General features: G+C 36.1%; 4 protein-coding genes across 6 annotated transcripts in view; 1 reads left to right on the forward strand and 3 right to left on the reverse strand.

Moving 5' to 3' along the window:
• Positions 1–1,016, reverse strand: part of LOC106137129 (leucine zipper putative tumor suppressor 2 homolog) — an 82,324-nt gene extending 81,308 nt beyond the window's left edge. Inside the window, exon 1 of the mRNA XM_013337895.2 lies at positions 848–1,016. The gene's annotated coding sequence lies outside the window, so the exon portion shown is untranslated. The remainder of the gene's footprint in view (positions 1–847) is intronic.
• A 1,820-nt stretch (positions 1,017–2,836) lies between these two features.
• On the reverse strand, positions 2,837–11,616 carry LOC106136885 (uncharacterized). Of its 3 annotated transcripts, none has more exons than XM_013337553.2 (4): positions 11,459–11,616; positions 10,681–11,042; positions 9,676–9,770; positions 2,837–8,734 (listed from the first exon to the last, which is right to left on the reverse strand). In XM_013337553.2, the coding sequence occupies exons 3-4, from the start codon at positions 9,763–9,765 to the stop codon at positions 6,908–6,910; spliced, it is 1,917 nt and encodes a 638-aa protein (XP_013193007.2). In that variant the 5' UTR covers positions 9,766–9,770; positions 10,681–11,042; positions 11,459–11,616; the 3' UTR covers positions 2,837–6,907. The 3 variants fall into 3 exon arrangements, with proteins under 3 accessions (XP_013193007.2, XP_013193014.2, XP_013193019.2); XM_013337560.2 differs by lacking the exon at positions 11,459–11,616 and adding an exon at positions 11,217–11,372; XM_013337565.2 differs by lacking the exon at positions 9,676–9,770.
• Positions 11,617–12,540: 924 nt separating this feature from the next.
• Positions 12,541–20,793, reverse strand: LOC106137182 (mitochondrial proton/calcium exchanger protein). The gene is made up of 7 exons (XM_060945425.1): positions 20,634–20,793; positions 18,866–20,088; positions 18,202–18,472; positions 16,409–16,556; positions 15,634–15,907; positions 14,919–15,095; positions 12,541–14,350 (listed from the first exon to the last, which is right to left on the reverse strand). The coding sequence occupies exons 1-7, from the start codon at positions 20,785–20,787 to the stop codon at positions 14,201–14,203; spliced, it is 2,397 nt and encodes a 798-aa protein (XP_060801408.1). The 5' UTR covers positions 20,788–20,793; the 3' UTR covers positions 12,541–14,200.
• Positions 20,794–21,478: 685 nt separating this feature from the next.
• Positions 21,479–23,688, forward strand: LOC106135726 (probable oligoribonuclease). The gene is made up of 3 exons (XM_060945451.1): positions 21,479–21,738; positions 21,916–22,154; positions 22,804–23,688. Exons 1-3 carry the CDS (start codon positions 21,666–21,668, stop codon positions 23,149–23,151), a joined length of 660 nt encoding a protein of 219 aa, XP_060801434.1. The 5' UTR covers positions 21,479–21,665; the 3' UTR covers positions 23,152–23,688.
• The last annotated feature ends 3,072 nt before the right edge of the window (positions 23,689–26,760 follow it).

The raw sequence follows: 26,760 nt of genomic DNA on the forward strand, positions 1-26,760 counted from the left end.
TTAGTTACACCAGCTATGCTTTATAGACATTGCATTTAATCTAGATTGCTCTTGTCATCGCATACATATCACATAAGGTTTTCTTCCAGTTTTTTTTATATTAAGTACAGTTATAAGCTACATACTTACGTACTTAGAAGTACATATTTTCTAATTATTAAATCTTATTTTTTTAAAAGATTTAAGTATTTTTATTATACATATGTATAGTACCTACCCTTTACTGATGAGCTTGCGTAAAGATATAATACGTAAATGTTGTAGCCAAAAAGTATGAAGGGATTATCGTGGCAAATAGAAAGATGCAGTCTCTGTCTACCACTCCGGGTAAGAGGCGTGATTTTAAGTTAGTAGATACTTAGAAAAACATATGTAAGACTCGCAAGAGGTGCAGATACTGGAGAAGCGTTCAAAACACCGCACCATAGGAAAGCAATTCACCATATTACGGGGAATCATGCCCATATTAGGAATTTTGGAATAAGGAAAATATGTAAAATAGAATTATTTAAATAAAAAGAAGCATCTTCTATGAGAAATAACTACAGGTGGACAGTAGAACGAAGTCTATGAATTACCTATAAAACCCTACTCTAGCTACTGCTTAAACTACATACTTACATAGGTAAACAAAGTAAAATGTATTAATTAAAATTAATTCTAATACTTTAGTAGATTACACATAGTGTGCGGTCAATGTTCTAAATATACCTATGTAGCGAAAGAAAATTATTTCTATATTCTTCTCAATAAGAAAAGTAGGTAACTTACAATATTACATACAAGCAGTAAACTATAAAAACGCGAGGTTCTGTATATTATTTTGGAAGCTGGTAAAAGTACTCACCTCGTTCGCAAGCAAAAAAAAACTGCGCCTTTTTTCGTATTCAGTTCGACACTCACAAATACAGTTTCCAGTACTGAAAAACCACAGTTTCTGACACTTCCGAGTTATTATTTATTTGCCGATAAGCCCAGACGGTTCAGTTATTTTGAACCGGCGTGTGACTCGCGACGAAGCACCGCGTGCATTTCAATGGATGAAAGTGTAAACGGTGGTTTTTGTATAGCGCTCTCTCGCTCGGGTCCATGAAATAGAAAAAGAGCGAGCACATCGCCACCCGTCAAGTAAGACTTTTTTGAGTCGAGTGACTACTTCGCCCACTATTTTATTGTTATTCTAATTTTCGACATCTCGGGGCACCTCTCCAAACAATCAAGACAAATGAATAAATTTTAAGGAATTTCCGAAAATGCACCTATGTGACTTATTTTATATGGTAAGGTATTATGTGGGCGATGATGGTTTGACACAATTTACAATATTCATGAGATATATTTCCAAAAAGAATACACAACGATTTTTTAAACAGTATGTTCATAAATACCTAGTAAAACTTACCGACATAAAAAGATCAATATTATTTACCATAAAGTTTAAAGCTCTGTTTAAAGACTATCTGAGTAACAGACAGCAAACGGTTAAAATTGAAAACTGTGTGAGTGAGGTAGAAAATGTTACATATGGTGTTCCTCAAGGGAGTGTACTGGGTCCCACCCTGTTTCTTTTGTATATAAATGATCTCTGTGAAATGAATATTCCAAATGCGAAAATCTTTTCATATGCGGACGATACTGCCATTGTCTTCAGTGGCACTACATGGGATAGTACACGTACACACATTGAGACAGGGCTAGCCCAGGTAGCACGCTGGCTCAAAAGTAATTTGCTCACTCTTAACACTGCAAAAACTAATTACATCTGTTTTGGTATTGACTCACGAAATCAACCTAATCAAGGTTACCGTATAAAAATCCATTCTTGTAACCAAAATACTGATCTTCCTGACTGCTGCTGTCCTATCATCGACAGAGTAGATAAGGTTAAGTACTTGGGTGTACTGGTTGATCAAAGATTATCATGGTACCCGCATGTAGATCACGTAATAAATAGAGTGAGAAAGTTGTCCTGGATATTTAAATCATTACGTTATGTGGTACCCAGAGGTTTAGACGTACAGTGCTCATCCAAAAACCTTCTGAACAATATTTATATATCACTTGTGCAGTGCATTCTTATTTATTGTATTTCAGTTTGGGGAAATGCTGCAAAGACTCATTTTATAGGATTAGAAAGAGCACAGAGATTTCTGATCAAAATTATGTATTTTAAGAAAAAGCGATATTCAACTGAACTCTTATACAATGAGTGTAATCTGCTTACGGTTAGACAGTTGTATATTTTGCATTGTGTACTGTATAAGCATAAAACTACAGAATATGATCCTAAAGTTGAAACAAGAAGAAGGAGATACATAGTAGCTAAAATACCACAAACTAGAACATATTTTGCACGAAGACAATTCTATGTAATATCAGCCCAATTATATAACAAAATTAACAGAGTAAATAATATATATAGAAAATTGTATAAGGAATGTAAGTTTGTGATTACTGGATGGCTTAAAACGAAAAGTTATGAACAGACTGAGGCTTTACTATAGTATAAGGATAAATGTATATTAACATAAATATAAAATATAGTTTACCTTAGTATACGAATCTAACACTTTTTCAAATGCACATTATATATTTATTTAATTACCTTACTCGTACTTTACAAGGTTAATTTGCTTTTATGAAAGAGCGGAGTCTCCTGGCACAGGCTTGCACGCTTAAAAGGAGACTCCAATCATATTTCTTGTGTCATGTGCTTTAAGAAATAAACGATTTTGTATTTTGTATTTTGTATTTTTGTATTTGTATTTGTATAAAGTAAATTATATCTTAACCCACCACCGCCACTAAATGGGAGTTTTAAATAAAAACAAACGTGTGTGGATTATTTCATTTATTTTCTTCCCATAGGTGGCAAGTACCAGAGTAGTGAGCAAAACCTAACATATGAAAATGGTAACTATTTTCAGGGACAAACACTTCTAATTATTAATCGATCTTCAGTAATTTGACACTATGGTATAGTTATACAACTAGAAAGATATAATTTGATCTAAAATTTAGGAACATCACTATACTTACTATTTATTAATCAAAAGATGATCGTGCAAAAATCAGAGTCGAGTTTAACAAAGCAAATTTAGTGTGGCAATTAGTATTAAAATTACATGTTACAGTATTTTTGCTAAAATGCCAAAATCAAGATGTGAAATCCCTTGCATAATGCTCCTACCCCGGCCTATAAGATAGTTTTTATTCTAATGGATCTTAATTTCGAAAGAGAAAAATAAATGATAAACTTGACAGAAGGAATAAACAAATGTGCATGTAACCAAGGCACGAGCAATCGGTTACAAGCTTACTTGTTCCTGAGAGCGTTGCAGATTTTGAATTTACAAATACTACACACAACATCGTCGTTTTTACAAATTTTCAAACGTGTGCTATGTATAGCTACGTGTCCAAATTCGACAGGTAATTAGTTGCTCTCATCTCAACATAAAGCATTATAATTTTAACACAACTCAAATCAGCCTGTGAAAAATTGTGAAAGATTCAAATAGATACCAATACGTTACTGACAAGCTTGGCCACACGTGTTCGGTGGCGTACAAATAGAAATTAACTTCGGGGACGTAACTACGAATCCTTGAAATCACTCGTTTCCTATTGGCACCTCCGTATTGTCGATCACGCGAGTGATTGCAAGGAAATGATGCGATATCAATAAGTATATTGAAACACGTTATGCAACTGTGACAACGAAAACTCATCAAAATTTACCTATTGATACCGTACCTAGTCCGCAACGTACAGATGTTCGTGCTACATTATAATATTATGACAATAGTCCCCTTACGTACGTTGCAAACATACAAGTCGTCTTTTCTGCGCGTCATAACGTCGTCAGAAAACACGACACTATCCAAAGATGTTGCGGACGTTTAGATAAACAAGTGCATAAGCACATTACATTAGATTAACAACTAATCAAACATAATATTATATGCAAACTTGAATCTAATATTATCTTTTTTTTTTTGTTTTTTCTAATTTTTTTTATCGAGGTATCCTTTATCGAATATCGTTAATGGAATAAGTACAATATAATATGAACTTATGACAGAAAATGAACAAAAAATATTAATGTGACACGCTATAAAACGAATGTGAATTAATTAGCTCAACGAGTCGAAAATACCCAACCATATTATAGTTAAAATTATAACTTTAGATACATATCATATTATATAATTATCTGTAACAGCGTAAACAGTTGGTGGCGTTTACGTAACAGTACAAACATGCAAAATTTCAGAGTAGTAAAACCACGGATTCAATAAAGTATAAGAATAAAATAACTGAAACATGTCTTTACATTAATTTCGCAATATATTACTAAATATATACAAGAATAGCCTTTTGATGTAATGAAATATTTTTTTGGTGTTTTTATTTCTTTTCAGTTATTACAAACAGATGTAAAATCACACTACAGAAAAATAAATATATAAAACACGACACATAAAATAGCAAAGTTTGCACGAATATTAAAATTTTATATGAAACTGTAACTACGGAAGGCTTTCAAATGAAGTAAATAAAATGTATGTGCGGGATGCGCGGGCGCCGCATACGCCGAGCGCTACGACGACCGCCACCCCCTATATAAAACGAAAATATACGAAAATATAACATATACACTTCTTACGCTTTACATAAACTATAATAACAGTTACACCTATGAACTGTTATAATTCATATCTGGAGCTGTAAATTATGTTACAATCTCGCAGTCACTATCGATGGTTCCCTTCGAGACATCGTCGGGAACTAGATGGTAGCAGCATTGGAAAGTGACTGCACGTTTTAATACGAAGAGCACAATACATAGTCTTCTCACCGGACAACACTAATGGTGGCCTTACTAATCGTCCACCGTATTACTCTCCACCAGACTACCACTAAGGCCGACGGCGAGTACAGAAGCACTGCCTTCACTGGCCGCCTACATTATCGTGCGGCCATTCAATAAAATCACCGCGTGTAAAACCTAACTTACTGGACACACCATGAAAACAAACCGTCCATAACGTAAAGCCGCACATAAAAGGCGAACCTCCACTGGCTTTGAACATGATCAAAGCTTCAGCACTGCTTACCTTTCTCGGTATAAAATATCTCGAAGATGGATTTCCGAAAAAGGCAAACACTACTGGAGAGTGAAAGCGCGCCCGATCCGTCACATAGCATCAATGTAAAATGTATTTTAAACTGTCGCGTTACATTATACTATTTATAAATAATACAGGTGTTAAACACGCGCGGAACGTACCGTTGTCACCCTGGGGCCACGATACAATACGTGCATGTCAATACCTGTATTATTTAAAAATAGTAAAGTATATTAACAGAAAACAATCTCATTTAATTTTGATTGAATTTAGATAGGCAGGAAAACGTTAACGAAAAATACTAACAAAAATATAATACCGGCTCTATCTACATTTTACATTAACAAATTATAAAACAACTTGGGACGATATTATTGTAAGAATTATATTAGAATCGTCCTATATGCTTGCACTGAAATGCTCCGTTCTTAGCGTTCACCTCATAGTGAATTTTCTAAAACAGAATACACCGATAAAACTTCTAAATAACATTTCAAGTAAAACAATATATACTAATTCATATATTAACAACAGTTCATTTATCAACCGCGTATAAGTCACATACATTATTCAATCTTTACCAAATATAGTTGACATAATGCGATAAACGGAGCATTCCATCAAACATGCATACCAATATGAAATCTCTACAAAGAAACATTGAACTAAAATTAATACTAAATATACTCCTCCTTCGCTCAATATCTACAATCATAAGATATGTTAGCATGTCTAGCCTTCTCTTCAACATCATTACACAATCCGGAGAACATAACTGCAAGGCTTTGCTAGTTTAATCCTATTATTATTGCTAACTTTTTCCATCTAATGCCACTTGAAAGAGTAAAACAGAGCATTGTTATTATATTCGAATCTCAAGTGCGTAGGCGTCACTTTTGTCAGGAGTTTCAAGAACTGTTATAATATTTTTTATAGAATTTCAAATTACCATAATCGATGTAGGAAAAGGGCGAATATATACAGAGAATGCGGTACGATAGGTTGGCAAAGATAAACAAAACACGGTTCACCTTGACACAGTTCCGCGCAATAATTATTGTAGTTTTACGATTTTTAAGGTTGGTGTAATTCCTTCAATGCGTACTGATAATAAGACTTGAATTTAAGGTCGACGCGGCTTGATTTTTTACTTTTTTACGTACGCGTTCTGTGTCAATAAGACCGACTGTAGAATTAACCACTATTGATTCTAAGCAACCCGACAATAAATCGTTCTTTCAATATTCAGCGTGACATACACTACGTGATTTGAGCTTCCTACCGAGACACTTAATAAATTATATTTACAGATCTTAAAATATAAGTAAATAAAATATGATTTCTTTAGAACAAAAATAGAAAATTTATAACTTTAGCTCTTTGCTAATTCCCAATGTAAACCATTAAAAGAAAATGGCGTCGTTCAATTTGGCTGTCGGAACGACTAAAAATGAATGCCGGAAATGAGCACAGAGCAAAAGAAGATTAACGAATATACATTTATTAAATGTCTCAGTATACACAACAAACTATTTTTTTGTCTGATGGTGATACCGTGAGCCTAGGTGTCGTTATTGAAGGAAACTATCAGTTTCACATCGAAAAGCCGATCGTAAGGCATTCGAACGCTCTCCCCGTCCATCGCGCGACGTGATATCAAACCGGCACAATCGACGAACACGAAGCTACAAGGAGAAGTGGTGATTTTGTTGCTCCGCGAGTCTCGCACACAGAACGGGTGTCAAATCCATCAAGCAAAAAAATAGTCGGCGGAGTTAGCGCGTGAGGGGTCGGTCGAGGGCCAGCGTGCAGCACGGCAGGAAGCGCGCGTGCGGGTGCGTGCAGGCCGGCGCCACGCAGCGCAGCGCCGCGCTGTGGCGCCGCTTGCGGTCCGCGCCCGCCGCCGCGCTCATGGCCCACACCAGCTCCTCCCACTCGCCGTCCGCGGGCGGCGCGCGCGCGGCGCGGCGCGGCGCGGGCGCGGCGCACGCCGGGCAGCCGCGCGCGCCGCAGATGTCGCCGTCGGGCCGCATCTTCTTGGCGGCGCGGCCGCACTCCTCGCACGCGCCCCACGCGGCCGCCGCGGGCCGCTCGGTCTGCACGCCCACGTCCAGCTGCCGCATCGGGAACCGCAGCCGGAAGCACGGGTCGTCGAGGTCCGGGCAGCGCTGCGCGTCCGTCAGGTTGAGCCGGCCGTAGTCGATGCCGCCCGTGCGGAACTCCAGGTAGCGCTCGAGCGAGCTCTTCAGGTACACGCCGCCGGACGCGCTGCGGCTGAACTCGACCGGGTCGAGGTCCCCGCGGATGTCGAACGTGTCGCCGTCGGCGTACCGGACGGCCTCCGATTCGGACTCGCGGCGGATCGGCTTGAAGTGCGTGCGCGACGACGTGAGGAGATCCTCGCGGGACGCGGATCGACGGAGCGCCTCCTCGGCGGGTTTCGGTTCCGGCGGGGGCGGGAGCGGCTCGTTGCGCGGATGGCGACGCGGCGGCACTTCCACGAAGCCGCTGCGGTCGCGGCTGTGGTTGATGGCGGTGAAGGAGCGCATAGTTTTGGCCACGGTCGACAGCGCGTCGTACAACTCTTCCCCCTCGTAGAGTGCGAAGGAATCCAGCAGTCGCGGCGCGCAGGGCTGGGGTCGCGGCTCGGCGTCGGCGAGGTTCAGCGGCCTGAAGCGGTCGTGCAGCGCCTCCGCCATCTTCGAAGTAGACTGAGCGCGCTCGAACACCGCGTCGGTTGGGTCGTTCGACCAGATGCTTTCCGTGAGCGACATAAAACTACATTTCTCGGCGGACGGATCGGCGAACAGATGATCGGATGGAGATGACAGAAGATCTTGGAAATCAATCGGAAGGTCTTGATACTCGTCGTCTGGCGTGTTCTGATCTTTACTCCACAAGGCTTCGATGCTACGATCGAATTTCGCCTCAAATTTTGCATATAACTCTTCCTCCATCGGACTCCTTACCCTTGGATTAAGATCTTCTGTCACGATCCATTGTGCATTAAAATTAAGACTAACCTCGCAGTTTGGCAGCACCATATTGTCGTTCATTCTGCGTTTCGCCGATGTAATCTGATTGATTTCGTCGGTGACCGTGTTTTCACAGGTGCCGTAACCTTCGTCCAACGCTATAGCCCTAATGAACTCCTTGACGGGATCTTGAGTTTCGATGTCCCAGACTCCCTCGTTCGTGACCCACTCCGGCAGGCTCTCCTTGCTTTCAAAGGACCTACTATAACTATTGCAGCGCTTTTTATTGCCCTTCTTTTGGCCGTGGTATGAATTGCGTCGTTCTTTACCCGAAAACAGCTTTTTATTTTTTGTGTTCCAGTCTCTTGAGACGGCTATATCGTTTTGCATCTTGGCTTGGTTGCAATCGGCCGCTGATTTGCGACACCACGCTGGCGGCGGTAGATAGTACTGCAGCGGCGACTCCTGCCCCTTGTCCAGAGCGGGAAAGGCAGCGTAATATCGTCGAACAGCCTCAGTGTGATCTAGGGAACACGTGGGCATGCCTACCTGTGACGCAATCTCTTGATCCTTTATGTCTTGAAGTCTAGTGCAAAGCTGGTCCACAATGATGTTAAAGTTAGCTTCCTGTAAATAAAACATTATAATTTTATTAAATCATTATTTTTATTATCATCACTATCATTTTTCAGAATAATTAACACTTAGGAAAAGTTCCACTCTGTATCTTTCCAATGGATGTTGTTAAACGCAACTAAGGGATAGCCTTATAAACTTGTGTTTACTCTTGTAAGCGAAAGGCTAGCCAACCTGTCACAATTTGCATGTCAATTCCATGATAAAGCCATACAACTGAACATGGCAAATCTTATCTGTTTATAACCTAATAAGTAGTAATTACTTCTTCTCGATAATGGCCTTGCAACCAAGAGTAATTTGTATAGTTATTAAGATAACCATTATTGTTTCAAGTGTTAAAATCAAAATTTTCAAGAATAAACTAATAGCATTACCTATATTGGCAGTAAAAATATTTAGAGAGTAGCATTGATGATGATTTTGCCTTTATAAATAAATTTAATGCCAAGAAAAAGTGGGAAGTAAATTATGACTGCCTACAAATAATCATAGATTTCAACATTAGAAAGAGCAAATAAGCAACTCAAAACAAAAAAAAGTAACAGGGGAACTTATAAATGGTGTAGTTACCTAAATGAAGTGAATAAGTGAAGCTTTATGCAGAATGTTCATGAATACTATGGACTTACAATGATGTAAATACATAAATGATAAGATGCAAACAATGGAACAAAGGGCTATGTAACTCCCAAAACAGTGCGCCAAACTAAAAGGGACTACAAAATACAAAGTGCATCTTCATAGGCAACATTCAATAACTTGTTTGTGTTATCACAACACAAATACAAACACACAATTAGACATTTTTGTCTTTATTGTGCTCCATTATCACAATATTCTTATCTTAAAATCCCTAATTAAATTCTATTGATAAAGAACTGAAGATGTATGTTGCCTATGAAATTAAAGAAGAGCAAAATGCAACCGACCTTCTTGTAAGGATTCTTATAATTGTTAATAGTCTTCATTTTAACATTTCCAGTGTTTCGTTCTCTTTCCAGTATAATAGAGCACTGCATATCCTCTTGAGTTTAAAAAAAAATTGTGAAAATCAGACTTTGATATTAACAGTCAACTTGATTTTAATACAAAATGCAAGATTGATAGTCATTCTATTCAAAGTCCCTTTCTAATTAATATTACAAAAACCTAATTGAAAATGAATAAACCTGTTTTGTGATTATTGTTACCAGAAAGCAATTAAATTTATCATTTCTTAATGTGCTATCTCTGATGCCTACCATTTGTTATAGCATAAGAAATCCAGATGAAATAATATTATAAATGTGATAATCTGTTTGTTACAGGTTCATGGCTTTTACAATAAATCGATATTGATGAATATTTTTTATAGCAAGAAGTATAGGTATATCAAATTCATTCAAACTCCTAACACATCCTGGCAATCCTGTTTATCTAAAATAGGTTTATTGACTGAAACGGAGATGAGTATTTAGCTTTATACTGGGCTATACAGGTTAATCGCTACTTCATAAATTGCTGCACTCAAATACAATAAATACTTTAAAATGTACTGTCAGAGGTAGATAAACATGAGGGTATGTCTGTTTATTTGTGCCAATTGTACTCTGGATATGTCTATGGTTATAAAACACTGATGTGAAGTAAAGTGAGTCTAGAGTAATTTGATTACACTATTTGAACCAATTGTAACAAATAAGGTTAGCACAATATTCCTTTATTTAACGGTGATAAACTTTGTTTCTTTCAGGGACTAAATTTTAAGTGTGGAGGAAGCAGATGTGTGCGGATATTAGCAAGTGGATATCCATAGTCTCTGCCTACATCAATGGGAAACAGGGGTGATGATATGTATGTATAAATTTAGTTAAATTTTCTAAATGAAAGGCAATAACTTTCTACTTCACATCAGTGTGTGATAATGAACAACAAAAAAGTAAGCACATATTTACCTGTGTTTATGGTTTGTGTATCAGATGCTGAGTTGTGGAGTCTGGTGAAGTTCTCTGGACGTGGCAGGCCTACAGGCGTCCGCCTGGCTCTCTCTTTTATGCTTACGCATCCTGCCCTTGATAATTACTGTCGTTATCAAACACCATTATTACGCTCAAATATCGAGGGTCCATTTTCATTTGCCGTGGGCCGTGTGATTATATCGATCCTTTCTTCTAATATCGTACTAATACATTTTTTATTCTTTGGCCTGGTTTTGCTAGTGATACGATAAAAATAAGGCAACTTTTGTCACGATTAGTTTAATGTGGGCGATCGCATTGTCACTAGCTATAAACAAATGAACTTGGTTCTACCCCTTCTGCAAAAGAAAATGATCAGTTGAAACACAAAAATGCGTAATATTTTCAAACAAAGGTCATTGGAATGTGAAAATACAAAGAATTTCGAGAAAACCATGCCCGCCCCAACGCGCTAAATGGGTCGATGGCGCCAAAACGTCACTAGAGATACGGCAACAAAATAAATCACGTACGTAGCCTCTCGGGTCCTCAGCGCGGGTACACCATCTTATTATTATCAATAAACAAAGATCTCGCTCGGCACGTAAAACTTTATCGAGGTTTTACACTGAGTCATACTCGTATTGCCAAGACGGGATGATACGATGCAATTTCACAAGAAGGCGACAGTATTACATGATGCACTTTCACTGAGGACGCGCAGCGCACTTCCGTATTGGCGTAGAAAAACAATTAATATAAACAAACTACTCACCTGTAATAGTAATTATGGGGTTAAACTATCATGTTATATCAATACACACACACCCCACATGAAAAAAAACATGGCAGCCGCAATGAGTGAGTGAGAGTCAAAAAATTAATTTATTTTGCGCAACTCCGTCAAACTATTGAAATGACGTTTCGTTATCAACCAATAGGCTGGCTTTCAATTTTCGAATTTCATCAAGATGGCTGCCTGCTGGCCCGCGATGGGTTAATTTACGCTTCGTCATTCGTGGAAGTTTTGTAGTTGCTTACTATTGGATGATAACGGCAGAGGCAACCAATGATAAACTATGATTTCTAAGCGGATACGGACCTTTTCGCGCCTTATTAATTGGCGCCGAATTTAAAAATTTTAAACGTTACTCTATATCACAGATTTAAAAACATTATATATTTTGATATTTATATTTCAATTGATATTTGTATTATTTATTTGTCTGCGCTTTATTTTAAAAATGTCTGTGTTGAAAATATTATAAGTAGGTACGCAACGCACACATTACACATTTTCTATATAACAATACAAACATTGCAATGAAATAATTTTACCAAAACTGAATTTTGTCTGAAATTGCTTATAAGCCTTTAATATAGTTTTCCGGAAAGAGTAGAAGTGAATTTATTCAAAGGGCGTAAAAATAGTAGTTTATAAATTAGCTATGTTTTTTTATGGTTTTACCTACTCTGTACATCCTATTCGTCTGAAAGTCGGATTTGGATCGTGATCATATCGGGGGTCCAGGCTCTTCCCCAAAAAGGACGGCACTGGGAGAAATTGGGGACAGACGCCAAGAGGATTATTGGCAATTTGGTATACAAGGTGTCTGGTAAATCGTGTCATCATATATTTCATATCATATCTTACCCACACTTCTTGATTTGATGAATAATAAGGTAAAATTTTAACCCCCTATTTGTTCTAATTCTTTAGAACGAGAATCAGATACCGAGTGCCCCTTTTTAATATGCAACGCGATTTACCAGATATCCTGTATACATTTCTTCTAAAAGCGTCCTATTATAATAAAGTTGACGAATTTATTAAAATAAAATAAAAACAACTATAGGTCATGTTACCAACTGGTTTATTCTTTATTAACTTTTAGCACATCTGACAACATCTTGTCATAGCATTATTTAACATGTACTTCAGTTAGATAATTCTTGCTCTAAATATTCGTAAATAACATACAAAAAAATATACACATATTTTATTAAAACTAAAAGGTACGTAGTTTTATCAGATGTGCAACGGGAGCTATTGATAGTGATTTTAAAAGAGATTTGGTTACAAAAATTAATAAAGGACTTAGTTACAACACGCAATCTTCAATCCAAAATGGAAACTTTGATGACAATAAACTTCGTTGCTGTGTCATATTTAAAATACACACAGATTAAAAAATACAGTATACATACTGCAATAACAGAGAAATAATCGTATGCTTCTATTAAAACGAACAGTTTGACAAAATAATTTCATTTCTGTTTACCTTCACCTTGTGTCATACACAATGTTAATATATTAATTGTATTATATACAGTGCTTTATGTACTCATTGTACCTCCAATTCACTAAAATTACATAATGAAGGAGATATCATATTACACAGCGCACACAAACAATTTGTGCTAACATACATCTAAAGAAACTTACACATGAATAGTGATCACAGAAATGCATAAAACGAAAGATAAATCTCTGTAGCAACATTGAATTGAAAAATAAACAGAATTCACAAGGCGCCGAGGCTAAAACTGAATAACTATATACTAAATACTTGCATCTGACATCTAGCACTTATGAGACGTAGATGAAATGAAAAACTAAGACCTCAAATATTTATGAAAACATTTTAAAATGATGAAAGTTATTAGACAAATCGTATAATAATATATATGTCAAGCTATCAGGACATACTTAGACACACAGTTCATGTTTTGCTTGATATCGAAGACTCAAATAAGAGTTAAATACCAAATGGAAATAAATCTGATTTATTCAACCTATTCTATGAATTTTGCATTAGTTATTCAGTTTTAGAAGGGACATTCCATACATAAAAGTTTTGTACAGTGTGGAAAATCTGCTTCAATCTGCAATTATTTACATGTGATTGATTACATGTTTACAAAATGCTTATTGTCACAACGGTAACACGAATTAATGATCTACATTAATATTCGTACGTCGACGTTAAGTCAAATTAAGTTGCAACACCGCGTGGTCCACTAATAAATATATACTTCCATAGATAATAAATCGAGTCTATGGATCGACGTTGCCTATCCTTCCATTGCTAGTCTTGGAAGGCCTGGCCTATGGATCGAATTTATTTTTTTATAGTTATGTTTACAGTTTTCAACATAAACTAAATTTATTATTCTTCAACAGTAGAACTCAGATGTGAAATAAATGGAAAGGAAGTTATGGAATTAACATTAAAATATGTTTACTCCATTTCTAATAAACATCATTGTAAATAACTGTTAAACATCCATTAAAATAACAGGTGTAATTTCTACAAATCCATAGACAGTTTTCCATCCATAGACAAGTTGGACAGTCTAGCGAAATATTGATTTTTATACAGAAAATACATTAGTATACCTATCGACGTTTTGATTTATAAAGGCTAAGTCCGCGATCAGCGATTTGTCTATCAAACCGAATCGAAGGTTTACCCTATGTCTTAATATTTACACCTTCGCTAGAAAAGAGTAATGCTCAGTGGCTCTCGGGCCGTTTTCCTTCGGTTTTGGAGACCATGTCGTCGCTTTTCGGCAATGGTGGTTCTTCGCTGAACTTCTCCGCAGCCTTCTCAGCCTTCTTCATCTCCCGTCGCTTCTGCGCCTCGCGAATCAGATCGAAAAGACTCTGTAATTAAAAAAAAAATAGATGATATAAATCGCTTGTGTGCAAAGCCCTTTTATTTATTATTTTTTAGTAACAATTACAATTTGTAATTGTTACAGATTACATACAGAGATTATTTATCCCTTTTGGTTATACTTTGATTTATTTTTGCAAAGCTGAATTAGTTTATTGTATCTCTTTCTTAGGATAAAGTCAAAGGCGATAATGATTTAATTAACTTTCACTAAACTAGCCCATTGCTTGTATCGAAATAACTAGTTCACTACGAACGAAGACCTCGTAAGAAATTTTTGAACTACAGTCACATCACTTGAAACTACTGAACCGATTTTCATGCCCAAAATGGAACTTGTACATTGTAATACCGTTGCTTGGGGATCGGCTCGAAAATTATAAAAAAAAAAAAAAATATTTACGTCTTTCTCTGAATAACATAATTTTCTATGCACATATCATTATGCAATTACATCAATACTTACATGCAACTTTTTTAAATTAACATCAAAAATATGAAACAAAGATACAACTCAATGCGTATAATTTGACCAAAAAAAAAAAAAAATCATACCCGCCCGCTGGATTCACTAGACTTATCTTGCTCCTTAGCAGCGGAGGCGGCCTTATCGAGCGCCTTCTGTATCTTACTCTCCACTTCTAGGATCTCCTCCTTGTCCAGCAACTCGATCAGCTCGGCCATCTGCTTCTCTGATAGGTTCACATTCTCGTTGCCTATTATTTCTAACATCTGTAAAGAATGAGATTTGTTGTTTGAACATTGTGGTAAGGACAGCTCTGAAATGCGACCTTACAGATTGGTATTTCCCAGTTGCAGCCTTCGCTAGGGCAGTGATAAAATATTAAAAGTCTCCATTTTTAAGGCTCCTCAAATTTTTAGTATTCCTAACTTTGGTTGGAGCAAAAATCAAACCGAAATTATAGATCAGTTTTGGTTTAAAATGAGGAAATCTGCGGTGAATATAAAAAAAAATAGGACCACTACATCTCCTTTCCATTGATATCGTAAAAGGCGACTAAGCGATAGGCTTATTCTTCTTCAGGTGATGGGTTAGCAATTTCAATTATATCATTACGCCATACAGTCAAATGTGGCCTATCAGTCTTTTCAAGATTGTTGGCTCTGTCTACCCCGCGAAGGATATAGACATTGCCTATATCTATATGTATGTATGTATGAGGCAATCTATACTTGATAGTGAAGAATCCTGCTTCACAGTAACTTCCTAAAACTGAACATTGTATTTAAATAATGAAATGACACAAACCTTCAAAACATCATCAATTTTCAGCTGACCATCAAAATCATCGTCCAACCTGCCCAACACATCTTGTATCAACTTCAACTTCGCCTCATCAGGTACTTTCTGCAAGCTCTTTATGGAAGTCATGAGCTCGTCTATCTGAATCAGCTGTTCCTTGGCCTTCTGAGGGTCAGTCGTGGTCTGCTTGAGGGTAGACTTGAGAGCTTTTTCCTTATTCTCCAAGTCGAGGAGCGCCGCGTCCAGTTTGCTGATCATGTTGTTCACTGCGCGGTATAATCTGGAAAATAAAAAAAAATTATAGTTAATATAAGATATTTGTGCCGTGTGGTTCCTGGCACCAATAGAAAAAAGAATAGGACCACTCCATCTCTCTCCCATGGGTGTCATAAAAGGCGTCAGTCTTTTCAAGACTGTTGGCTCTGTCTACCCCGCAAGGGATATAGACGTGATTATATGTATGTATTTATGTATAAGATATTTAAGACACTAAAAGGAATAGGCACATTCATCCAGTACAGCTTTTACGATGATATCAATATTCCTTCAATAGTTCCTTCGTGTAAAAACATGACTTAACCATTCCAGCCACTTTTTATAAGACTTCAAACGGGACAGCGATAGTTTTACGCGCGATAAAAACGGCGTCGCGCGTGTCATGCTACGGGTGTTTAAGTCACACATAACTTGGGGATTTAACCTTAATAATTCAACCGCCGATGCTTTTAAAACAACTTAACTCAAAAAAATAACATTTTAGTACTTAATTCAATAGCAATACCTTCGAGCACCCTTAGTGAGTTTGATGTCCGCCTGTTTGGTCTTGACGATCTCGTGCATCTCCTTGACATCCTCGCTGTACTCAGACAACTCCGTCTTCAGCTCTTGGATGCTCTCCTTTTCGAGAAGCAGAGACTTCTTTTGTTCAGCTGAAATAGAGAAATTTGATATAAATAGGTAACGTTCGTTTTGGCCGTTTTATACGAAACTTTATATGTATACATACATATATATGTTTTAATTACTTATGGGGAATATATAGAAAGAACCAACAGTCTCAAAAAAGGCAACGTTCAGTTCATTGGCGGTATTGAAATTTTAAAATTAAAAAGTTTGCTATAACAAAACTATACTAAAGAGGTTCTATTTTTGCCAAACGTTAAAAAATAAAATATAATCATAACATTTTAAAATAACTGAAATCACAACAAACAGTTATTTTATTACTGTTTTTTCCACTGGGCACTTGCACGCATGCTCACGGGTATTAACCGCGTTCAAAGTTCATATTATCTAGAGCGTGCTACATATAAATATAATTCATATTTCAAACAAATCAACTTCACAGTCACTTCTTAACTTTTATGACAATGGTTTTTTTTTATAGATACTAGCAAACACTTGCTTACTATTAGCGCATGTTTAATTATATATGTTAAAGAATCTGGATTGGGTATGTCAGTATTTTATAAGAATCGATTCAGGTCTCTGATACCTTTGGAACGTAAATAAAACTAGAACAGGGTTAAACATTCAGTGTCATGAATGTGCAGGTTTCCTCGCAATATTTTCCCTCAACGTGGAAAAAGCATCGGTTAGCATTCAAATTAATTTACGTTACTCAGAAAAAAATTATTGATATATGGCTGTAAGATTCGAATACGGGTATCACGCTTTTAGTTGGACACCTTAATCGCCCGACTACCGACACTTCTTGCAAGGCAAATAACCTCAGAGACAAAGAATTCTACTATGATCAATTATTAGTCATAATATACGTCACAAAAAATGACGGGGATGACGCAACAACCGGCGCTGTTTTGTCCATGTGCCAATTTAGGTAACATTGATTACCTATCCGGTAAGTAAATACATATAAGTTTTGGAAGGTTTATTTTGAATATGAAGCATTATTTTATAAAGACTTCCACTCAAAATATCCACTGGCTGTCAATAATGTCCAGATGTTGAAATTAGGCAAAGTATATACTAGGTAATATGCTGTGGTCTAAGAGTGCACCAAGAGAGGATTTACTGGAATTTCCGCGGAAAAGATGGAACCGCGGGCGTATTAATAATATGCACAAATGAAAACAGGGGAATTCCCCACAAGCAAAAAAAAGACGAGGATAGATAGATATATCATAGACCCTACTACACTTGGCAATGACTTACATCTTATAAGGAAGTGTATAGACATTAATTGCAGAAACCTATTTTCCTCTTCTGCCCTCTCAAATTTTCAGTATTTTGTATTTGTGTTGAAACTTATATGATTGTTATTATATTGTTACAAAACTACTATTAATAGGCTTGAAAATTAAAATAGCTTTATGAAAGCCAGGGTATTTCTATCTATTAAATATACTCAAAAGGCCTAAAGTAAAAAAAAAAAAACATTTACATCTAAACTATCGCAATAGTCCAATGACGTCATCTGAACCTACATGTAAAAAGCATCTAAATTTGGAACAACACATAAAAGGAACCGCGTTTTCGGCTAGTGTCATTTGCCCGTAAATGTGAACTTGATCTTTTTGAATTGCAAAAAGGAATGGCATAATGCCAACTTACCTAATTTCTCTAAAGCATCCTCAATGACTTCAATGTCTTTGCCAGATAGACCTTCCTCGGACGATTTCTTGATGGAATCGACCTTGATGATGGGTGCAGTGTCTGTTAACACTGGAGCCGCTTCAACGTCAATGATAGGTGCTTTATCAATGAGGTCCTCTTTAATTTTCTTCTTTGCCTCCAACAACTCCCTCTCTCGTTCTGCTTCTTGCATCTCTTTCTTCTCTTCCTTGATTTTCTCCTCTTCCAGTCTGATAGCTTCAGCTTTAGCCTGAATGTATTAAATGACATCTTGTTTATATTTGCATTTGAAAAAATGATGGTTTTTACCCATTAGAAAGTCAGTACACAAGTGAATTTATTGCGATTCAGAAAAGACAGTTTGATTACATGGGAAAAGATTTGTTTTCCTACATGTTAATCTAGCTAAAACAATATTCTTATAAAAAGCTTATTTCATAAATATTTAAAAAAACAATCTATCTGGCAAGAAAAACTGACTGACATATCTATCATGGCAAATCTGTGCATTACTATATATTCTTCTCTATGTTCAAGCCTCTTTTACACAAGCACAGACATAGGTAAGGCTCAGGTAAATAATTCAGACTTCTCAAATAAGTGAAGCTCCAGGTAAAAGTTATAGCGCTATATTATAACTCACCTTAAAATCAACTTTGCCTTCCTTTTCACCAATGGCGGCCTTTGTCAAACTCGCAACTTGTTCAGGCAGTGCTGAAATAGTGGCTTTGAGTTTGTAAGTAGTTGGCACATGCTCGGGAACCATCAGAGCTCGAGACAACAGCAAAAGAGAGGGTGGGACCTTCTCATTTAAAGACAAATCCAACCAGTTCTTCAGTTCTTTCTTCAACCTCTCCTCAGATACACCGTAAGCCCTCATCCCTCGTGCCCTACAAGCCTGCTGCAACTCACTGAAGTTTAAACTATCAACACCTTCCTTTGCTATCATTTTGTCATCAGCTGACAAAGATCTCAACTTCATTTTGAGGTTAAACCGTAACATGGCTCCAGTCCCTATTGTTGACACATTTAGAACTTTACATAGAGCAACTAAATGCGGCCTCTGCAATGAATCCAATGTGATTTCATCTTCAAACAACTTTGAAAATTTCATAATCTCTTCACTTGTTGCAACATCACCTGATGTTCTAATTTTTTTGAAAAAGGAAGCAAACTCTTTAGCTAGTTCTGAATGCCTGTTGCTAGCCTGTGGCGCCATCTGGTCCAAGGTCTCTTGGAAAAACTTAGCCATTTCCAACTTTACCTTCAAATGTGACTTTAACTTTGCTTCTTTCTGACTTGTACTCTCAAATGTTGATGGCAACATGTTTGGAAATAGTTTGATGAATATTGGCAGAGCAAATTCCAAAAATGGAACAAGTATAAACACAATAAATGGTACCATTCTGAAGAGATCACCTATGGTGGTCACCAACAGCCTATGCTCTCTACGTGTTAAACTTTGACCTTTTAATAATTTTAAAACCAATGAGGTTGATATTCTTATCTCAATAAAAAATAGCCTGAATCCATGGTAATAATGCCTCAGTTCATCCATTACACGCTCCTTAATGCTTTTTTTCTTGGGTTCTTCTTTTTTCACAAGTTTTTCCTTTTCTTCTATACCTTTCTTTATTGTTTCCACTGTTGCCTCTACTTTGGAGGATGGTTTGAGAGGTTCTTTGTCAAATACATAGCTGCTAGTAGATATTGGCCGAATATATGGTGACAAGTATACTCTTGTATTGTATGGTTTTTGAGTGATGTCATGTTGCAATCCTATAGGCTGAGTTGTGTAATATGATAATGATCTTGCAAGGGTGATATATGGAAAATGTTGAGTTTGTCTTGACTCCCACAAAAAGGCTGAAACAAGTAAGTACATATGGGAACTAAGAGAAATTGAAATAAAATGTTTTTTTTTATTTTGAAGAATGAAACTATTCAATGTGTTTAAGCAATATCTTAAAGTAAAAGTAAATTATTATTATTTTATGGCAAAGGTAACTTTCAGGAGTCACAACAACAAATCAATTGTAAACATGTGAGCATAGATTACAAAATTTCCATTGCATTATAACCAAAACATAATGAAGAAAAGTTCACGACTTTCTTTTCTCGGGTAGTTTCCCATTGCGTTACTAAAGAAGAAGATAATATTTTACGAGCTCATGAGGTATGATGTCAACGACGAAAGTAGAAATAAATATAAATGTGGTAAATAGGTACACGGTTCAAACATGTGATCTGTAGAACCCGAATAGGGTCCCTTTAATCAGATCTGAGAAAACAATAAACTGTATCAAAAGTCATTAATATCTGGTAATTATATAAAGGTTTTAATAATCAATTTTGAGACGATCATAGGTTATTTGTTTTGGAATGCACGTATCATTCTAGGAAACACTTACTTGATTTTTTTAAGCACCGACATTGTTGTAAAATTATTCTATTCATTTTTTTATTTTGTAATGCTGCAATTAGCAAAAAATATGATAAAATCGAATAAACAAAATCAACCTTTACACACCATGACAATCTAAAGGGTTGACATTGAGATGACATGAAAGCCGCATGACAGCTTCGGTGGTGACAGATAAAAAATAATTGTTTTGAACTTTTGTTTGATTGACCACGGACGTAGGACCGAGTAATTTTAAGTTAGATGGAGTAAGTTGGGAAATGTATTAATGTGCATGACTAATGTGTAGATTAAAATAAATTTATGAATATCATCAATGTGCCGCGTAAGCTGTGGAAAAGGTAACGACGAAAATCGATATCGTTAATGTCTTCATAGGGTTGAAATTAAAATATATTTTTTAATTGGGAATTGTCTTTGTTTACAGATTGCATAGTAGTAACAATTTACGTATGAATTGACAATTTCAGCTCTTTAATGCCTTATTTTGTAGATATAAGCCACATGAAACTTTTCCAATTCATCGAAATTTTGACTAAAACTTAAAGCGTATATCGACAAACAAAGGAAATAAAAGCAGAACCTTGAAGAAAATACATTTTGTAAGAAATAAACAAGGTTATCTTAACCGAAAGAGCAGTGTGGTTCGATTGTATGTAGCAGAAAAATTATGGATCACAAGTTAGAAAGTGACAACGACTTCTGCCTGCCTGGGCACTCCAAAGTCCATGGTGATAATGACGTTTATGATGCTGCCAAATCGGAAAAATATTAAGATAACGTTTTGATGGATTCGATACGCTAGGTTATTTTTTGTCTCTTTTTAACTTAGCAAAATGCAGTTAAGCTAAACAAAGATATGAAATGTATTGTACAAAACAAATTGGTGTACAAGAACACGGGAGTGAGCGAATTTATGAATTATCAAGTTGGTATAAAAATTCGACGAAAATTCAATACTCGCTCGACGCGACGCGTTTGATTTTACTTGCAGCTGATTTGGTTCAAATAGCATAATTTAATGAATATTTTAAGAAATCTTTTACATACACTGTATAATCCTTCACTAAATTTTTATTCTCCTCACGGAATCGGTAAGCTTAAAATGTTATATTATAAAATACTTTAAAGCATTTGAAAACATCATAAAAACGATGTATATGATTAAGATGAATAAGATTTTATTCTATTGTTGTAAATCATTAATTTATTTTCTATGTTGTCAATTTGCCTATAAACATATACAACAATAAGTTTTTCTTCAATTTCAGCTGCTGCAACCCAGTTAGATATGTCAATTAAAGCAGCAAAGAATATTGCCAAGCGAATAGTGTGGGTTGATTTAGAAATGACAGGACTAAATGTGGCGACTGACCATATATTAGAGATAGCTTGCTTGGTCACGGATGCAGACCTCAACATCGTGGCAACAGGTCCAAATATTATTATTCATCAGCCGAACAGTATCCTAGAAAACATGAATCAGTGGTGTATCAATCAGCACGGTGAGGTATTGAAGTTACTTTTGGTGTAACAAATTAAGTAGGCTCCTTCTGTTCATAACATAGACACTATTTTCTACTCTAGACTGTTATTTTATAAAGTGACATTTTCGAAAATGTTGCATTGTAGTTTGTTCCACCACTCACACACCACAAAAGGATAACAACAACCTTGTATCCTATTTTGATAAAACCTATTTAATTTAATTCCTCTAGTAGCTCAGAAGTGTTTCTGTTACATGCTCAGCCCTGTTGCTGCAGACTCCACAAACTTACCTAGGTGAATTGACAAGGTTACATGGTTTTACACACACTCATCCAACTTCTATTTTCAAAAAGACCAGTACAAATTCTGAGATGAATGTATAATAACTGTTTATTGAACTTTGTTCAAGTTTCCTATGAACATAGGCAGCAGAGATATATCACTGTTGGTGATAAGGTCTATTTATCTCTCTCTTTCTATGTAATTGTTGAATCTCAGAGTTACCCCACAGGGCATAAGCAAAGAAAAAGATGATAAATCACAGCCTCTAATGTCCAAGTATTGAGCAAACCTTCTTGCATCAGTCTACCATGCCTTATAAATCACATTTTTTTTTACTTTTTACTGTTTCTCATCTGTTACGTTTGAATTTATTACTAACCTATTTGCAGAGTGGCTTGACAGAGGCTAGTAGAAACTCGAAGATATCACTCGAAGAAGCCGAGAAGCAAGTTTTACATTTTGTCAAACAACATGTACCGGAAAAACGGTGTCCCATGGGTGGAAATAGTATATACATGGATCGGCTGTTCCTTAGAAAGTACATGCCGAATTTCAACGATTACTTACATTACCGGGTAATTGATGTTAGTACTATAAAAGAACTAGCGAAGAGGTGGTACCAAAAAGACTTCGCATCTATACCGCAGAAGAGTTTCAAGCATAGATCTATTGATGATATTCTTGAAAGTATCAAAGAGCTGAAGTATTATAAAGAAACCATTTTTAAATCTGTTTAAATGGAGTTTAGTACCTTTAGTTAAATTTTTTAGAACAATTTTTTTTGGTTATGTACTTGTGTTTAAACATACATTTACCTATATCCATCTAAAACATATAACGGACAGAACATAGCATTTGTATGATTTAAATAATTTTTAGTATTCTTTTAGTTAAATTTATTGAGTACAAACTTTTTGATAAGATATATGATATAATTACCTATACCTTTAACTTAATAGATAAGTAATGCATAATAGGCAGAACACGGGTATTTTTAAATTATATACCACTTCTCATAAAACTGTAAACTTTCTATACATAGTGTTCTTTCATAAAGAATGCAATTATGCTTGTGTAGATCTATTTATATATGGTAACGAAGAATGTTACAATAATTGTCCTTAAGAATCATGGTTCTAAATATACTTACTGGATCAATAGTTGATTTATACGTTTTCTGTTTGAAAAAAGCAAATATTTAATGCTTTCATGAAATTGTTAATGTACTTAATTGATTAAATTTTTGTACTTCTTTTGTACGGATCCTATTAATTGAGGTGTTCATAATAAATGTTTACAAATAATTATTACGATTTTATTCCGTGTTCCCGGCACCAATACAAAAAAGATTTAGATCACCCCATCACTTTCCCATGGATGTCGTAAAAGGCGACTAAGGGATAGGCTTAAAAATTTGGGATTCTTTTTTTAGGCGATGGGCTAGCAACCTGTCTCTATTTGAATCTCAATTCTATCATTAAACCAAATAGCTGAACGTGGCCTATCAGTCCTTTCAAGGCTGTTGGCTCTGTCTACCCTACAAGGGATATAGACGTGACCATATGTATGTATGTTATTCTGGGGTCCGCTTTCTGACTGTTTAAAACGAAAAGTCAATAAAATTCAATCACTTTACTAAATTATGTATATTAAAATTTAGTAGGTATAGGTATTCCAATATCGTTAAAATTCAAATTCAAAAAAATTCAAAAATTCAAAATTTTTTATTCATTATTATAGGATATTATTATATCGCTTAATAATTGTCGTATGGTTTAACAACTTGGTTGACGTCAAATATATTACTTAAAAACTAAGTTTACTGCCGCTTCCAAGGCGTCAGTGCAGAAGAAGCGGTAACAAACTGCACTGCAGCATTTTCTTCAACAACGTCAACTTCACAATATTAAATTATACTTAGAATAGAATGTGGACGGGAGAATACATTGTTCACGGGAGATTTATATATTTATGAGATTTAATATTGAAAAAAGAAAATATATATATACTAGCTTTCCGCCCGCGGCTTCGCCCACGTGTAATTCGGTTATATATAGCGTTTTTTAATGATCTCGACAGGGCTTTTTCTTCCACAGGCTGAAATCTTGTTACAACTGGAATTAAATATAGCCTGTGTTACTCAGGGATGATGTAGCTTTCTAATGGTGAATGTTTGAAATCGATTCAGTAGTTTCGGAGTTTATCGATTACATGTGTAAACAAACAAACATATAAAAAAATAGATTGTTCCTCTTTATAATATTAGTATACATACAAATCTATATAGAAAAAGTAAAATGAGACAAAATCATCGTCTCAAAAGAAAAAAAAACCAGGATTTAACTTCAAATCAAAATATTTGTAGTGTGTAATATGTAGTTTCGCGTATGTCCGCTAGGGGCGCTGCTAAAATTACACGATAAATTAAAATATTTTACGCTACCTAGCTAAATGACGGTAACGAAACCATAGCGCGATCTATCTCGATGCCAACGCCATCTATCGAGCATCGAGACAACTCGTGATAGTTAATAGAAAATAAAATTCGGGTGTTTTATTTTGATACCGATTACGCCGAGATTTATGGACCGATTTACGTGATTCTTTTTTTGTTCGGTAGAGTATACTTTTAAGTTGGTCCCGTTGTTACCTAGTCAGGATCTGATGATGGTATTCCAGGGAAATCAAGGGCAAACCTCAAATTTCCAGGCAATTACGTTTTTGACAATTTCATAGATCTGTTTAAGTATTTGCGTCTGATAGTCATCATCCCATGTTAATTAGCTGATGATGGAAGGTACAACTCCTCAACGGTTAGGAGTTGAAAGAAAATTCTTACGAAGTTATACGTACATGTGAGGCTATTAGGTTGACCTGATAATAAAAAGTAAATCTCATTAACGTTAAGAATTTAGGTGAAAATGGATGCGGACAAATTTCGTCTCTTCACTTGTTTCCTTTTAGCTGTTTGTATGGGTAGTGTTAACACAAAATAGGGATTTAAAGGCGTGATGTTATTAATGTTATGCATGTATGTACATAATTATGTATGTTATTATGTATGTTAAAGAGACGACTGAAAGTTGTCATACAAAGTCTTTTTTTTTAAGGATGGGAAATCATCAAATGACCTCTCCCGCTCTGGGTGGAACGGAAGGGAGTGTCAGACTTTTACTGACTAAAACCCACCTCGTTCCTTCAGTTGCCCTTTGCGTTCCGGGGCCACGGTATCTCGTTAGAACTTTCCCGCAGCCCCGGCTCAGTTTATCCCGTTTCCCCCCTTGGGGGTTGACATTTCAAAAATCCCTTCTTAGTGCTCACTTATGTTACTAAAGGAACCTCTGTTCAAAATCTCAGACTCCTATACCGAGCGGTTTCGGCTGTGCGTTAATAAATCAGTCACCCAATCGCACCCCCTAAATCACGATTGGAGGGTAGTTTGAAAAAACTTATAATGTCAAACATATTTACTTGCCTATGTACGTGTTCATGCCAAGTTTCAAGTTTATAAACCCAAGGAATAAGATTTTTCATAGAAACGTTTTTACCCCTTTTCCCCCCCTTGGGGGTTGAATTTCCAAAAATCCTTTCTTAGTGCTCCCCTACATATCCCAAGGAACCTACATTCCAAATTTCAGCTGTCTACGACCAGTAGTTTCGACTGTGCGTTGTCTGTCAGTCAGTCACTCAGTAACGGAAGAGTTTTATATATATAGATATATATATATATTTTATGGATTGCCAATTTTAAAAAGATTTATGTACAGAGTGTACTGAAATTTTGATTTAAGTTCAAATTAAACTACAATTAATTACGAGGTTCCTGTGCCAAGCTCGAGCCAGATGTTATCTTAAAAGACTATTATATTTTTATTCGTGTCAGGTTCCATTATCGATTCTTATGCCGTCGTCGTTATTAAACCTAAGTATATTCTCTAATACCCTATTCTCTAACCCTCAAAAGTAAAAACAGCCACTTGCTAGTGATGGAGTAATTGTCAAATGTCCAATCTCGGGTCCCCCTGCAAACCTTTGCACCTGAACTCTGAAGGCGAGTTCAGGCGGGAATCGCTTCAGTTGTAAACCTGACTTACCCAAGACCGTGGTCGAAGGCTGATGCTCACTGACTTCTAGAGAGGTGAGGACGAAATCGAGACTTAGGTATGCTGGGAGCATGATAAAACCAGCGACAGGTAGATTTGACAAGCTGTAGTCGCCCTGAGAAATGATATTCGTTTAGTTACAACGTTAATATTTGGTAAGAAGAGATATGAGTCATATTCTTCCAAAATTCACCTACTTAGGTATTTCTCAAAGCTATTTTCTTATCGTCTTAAACCAGTGAT

The sequence above is a fragment of the Amyelois transitella genome, chromosome 8 (assembly GCF_032362555.1).
Source record: "Amyelois transitella isolate CPQ chromosome 8, ilAmyTran1.1, whole genome shotgun sequence".
NCBI classification, from domain to species: Eukaryota; Metazoa; Arthropoda; class Insecta; order Lepidoptera; family Pyralidae; genus Amyelois; species Amyelois transitella.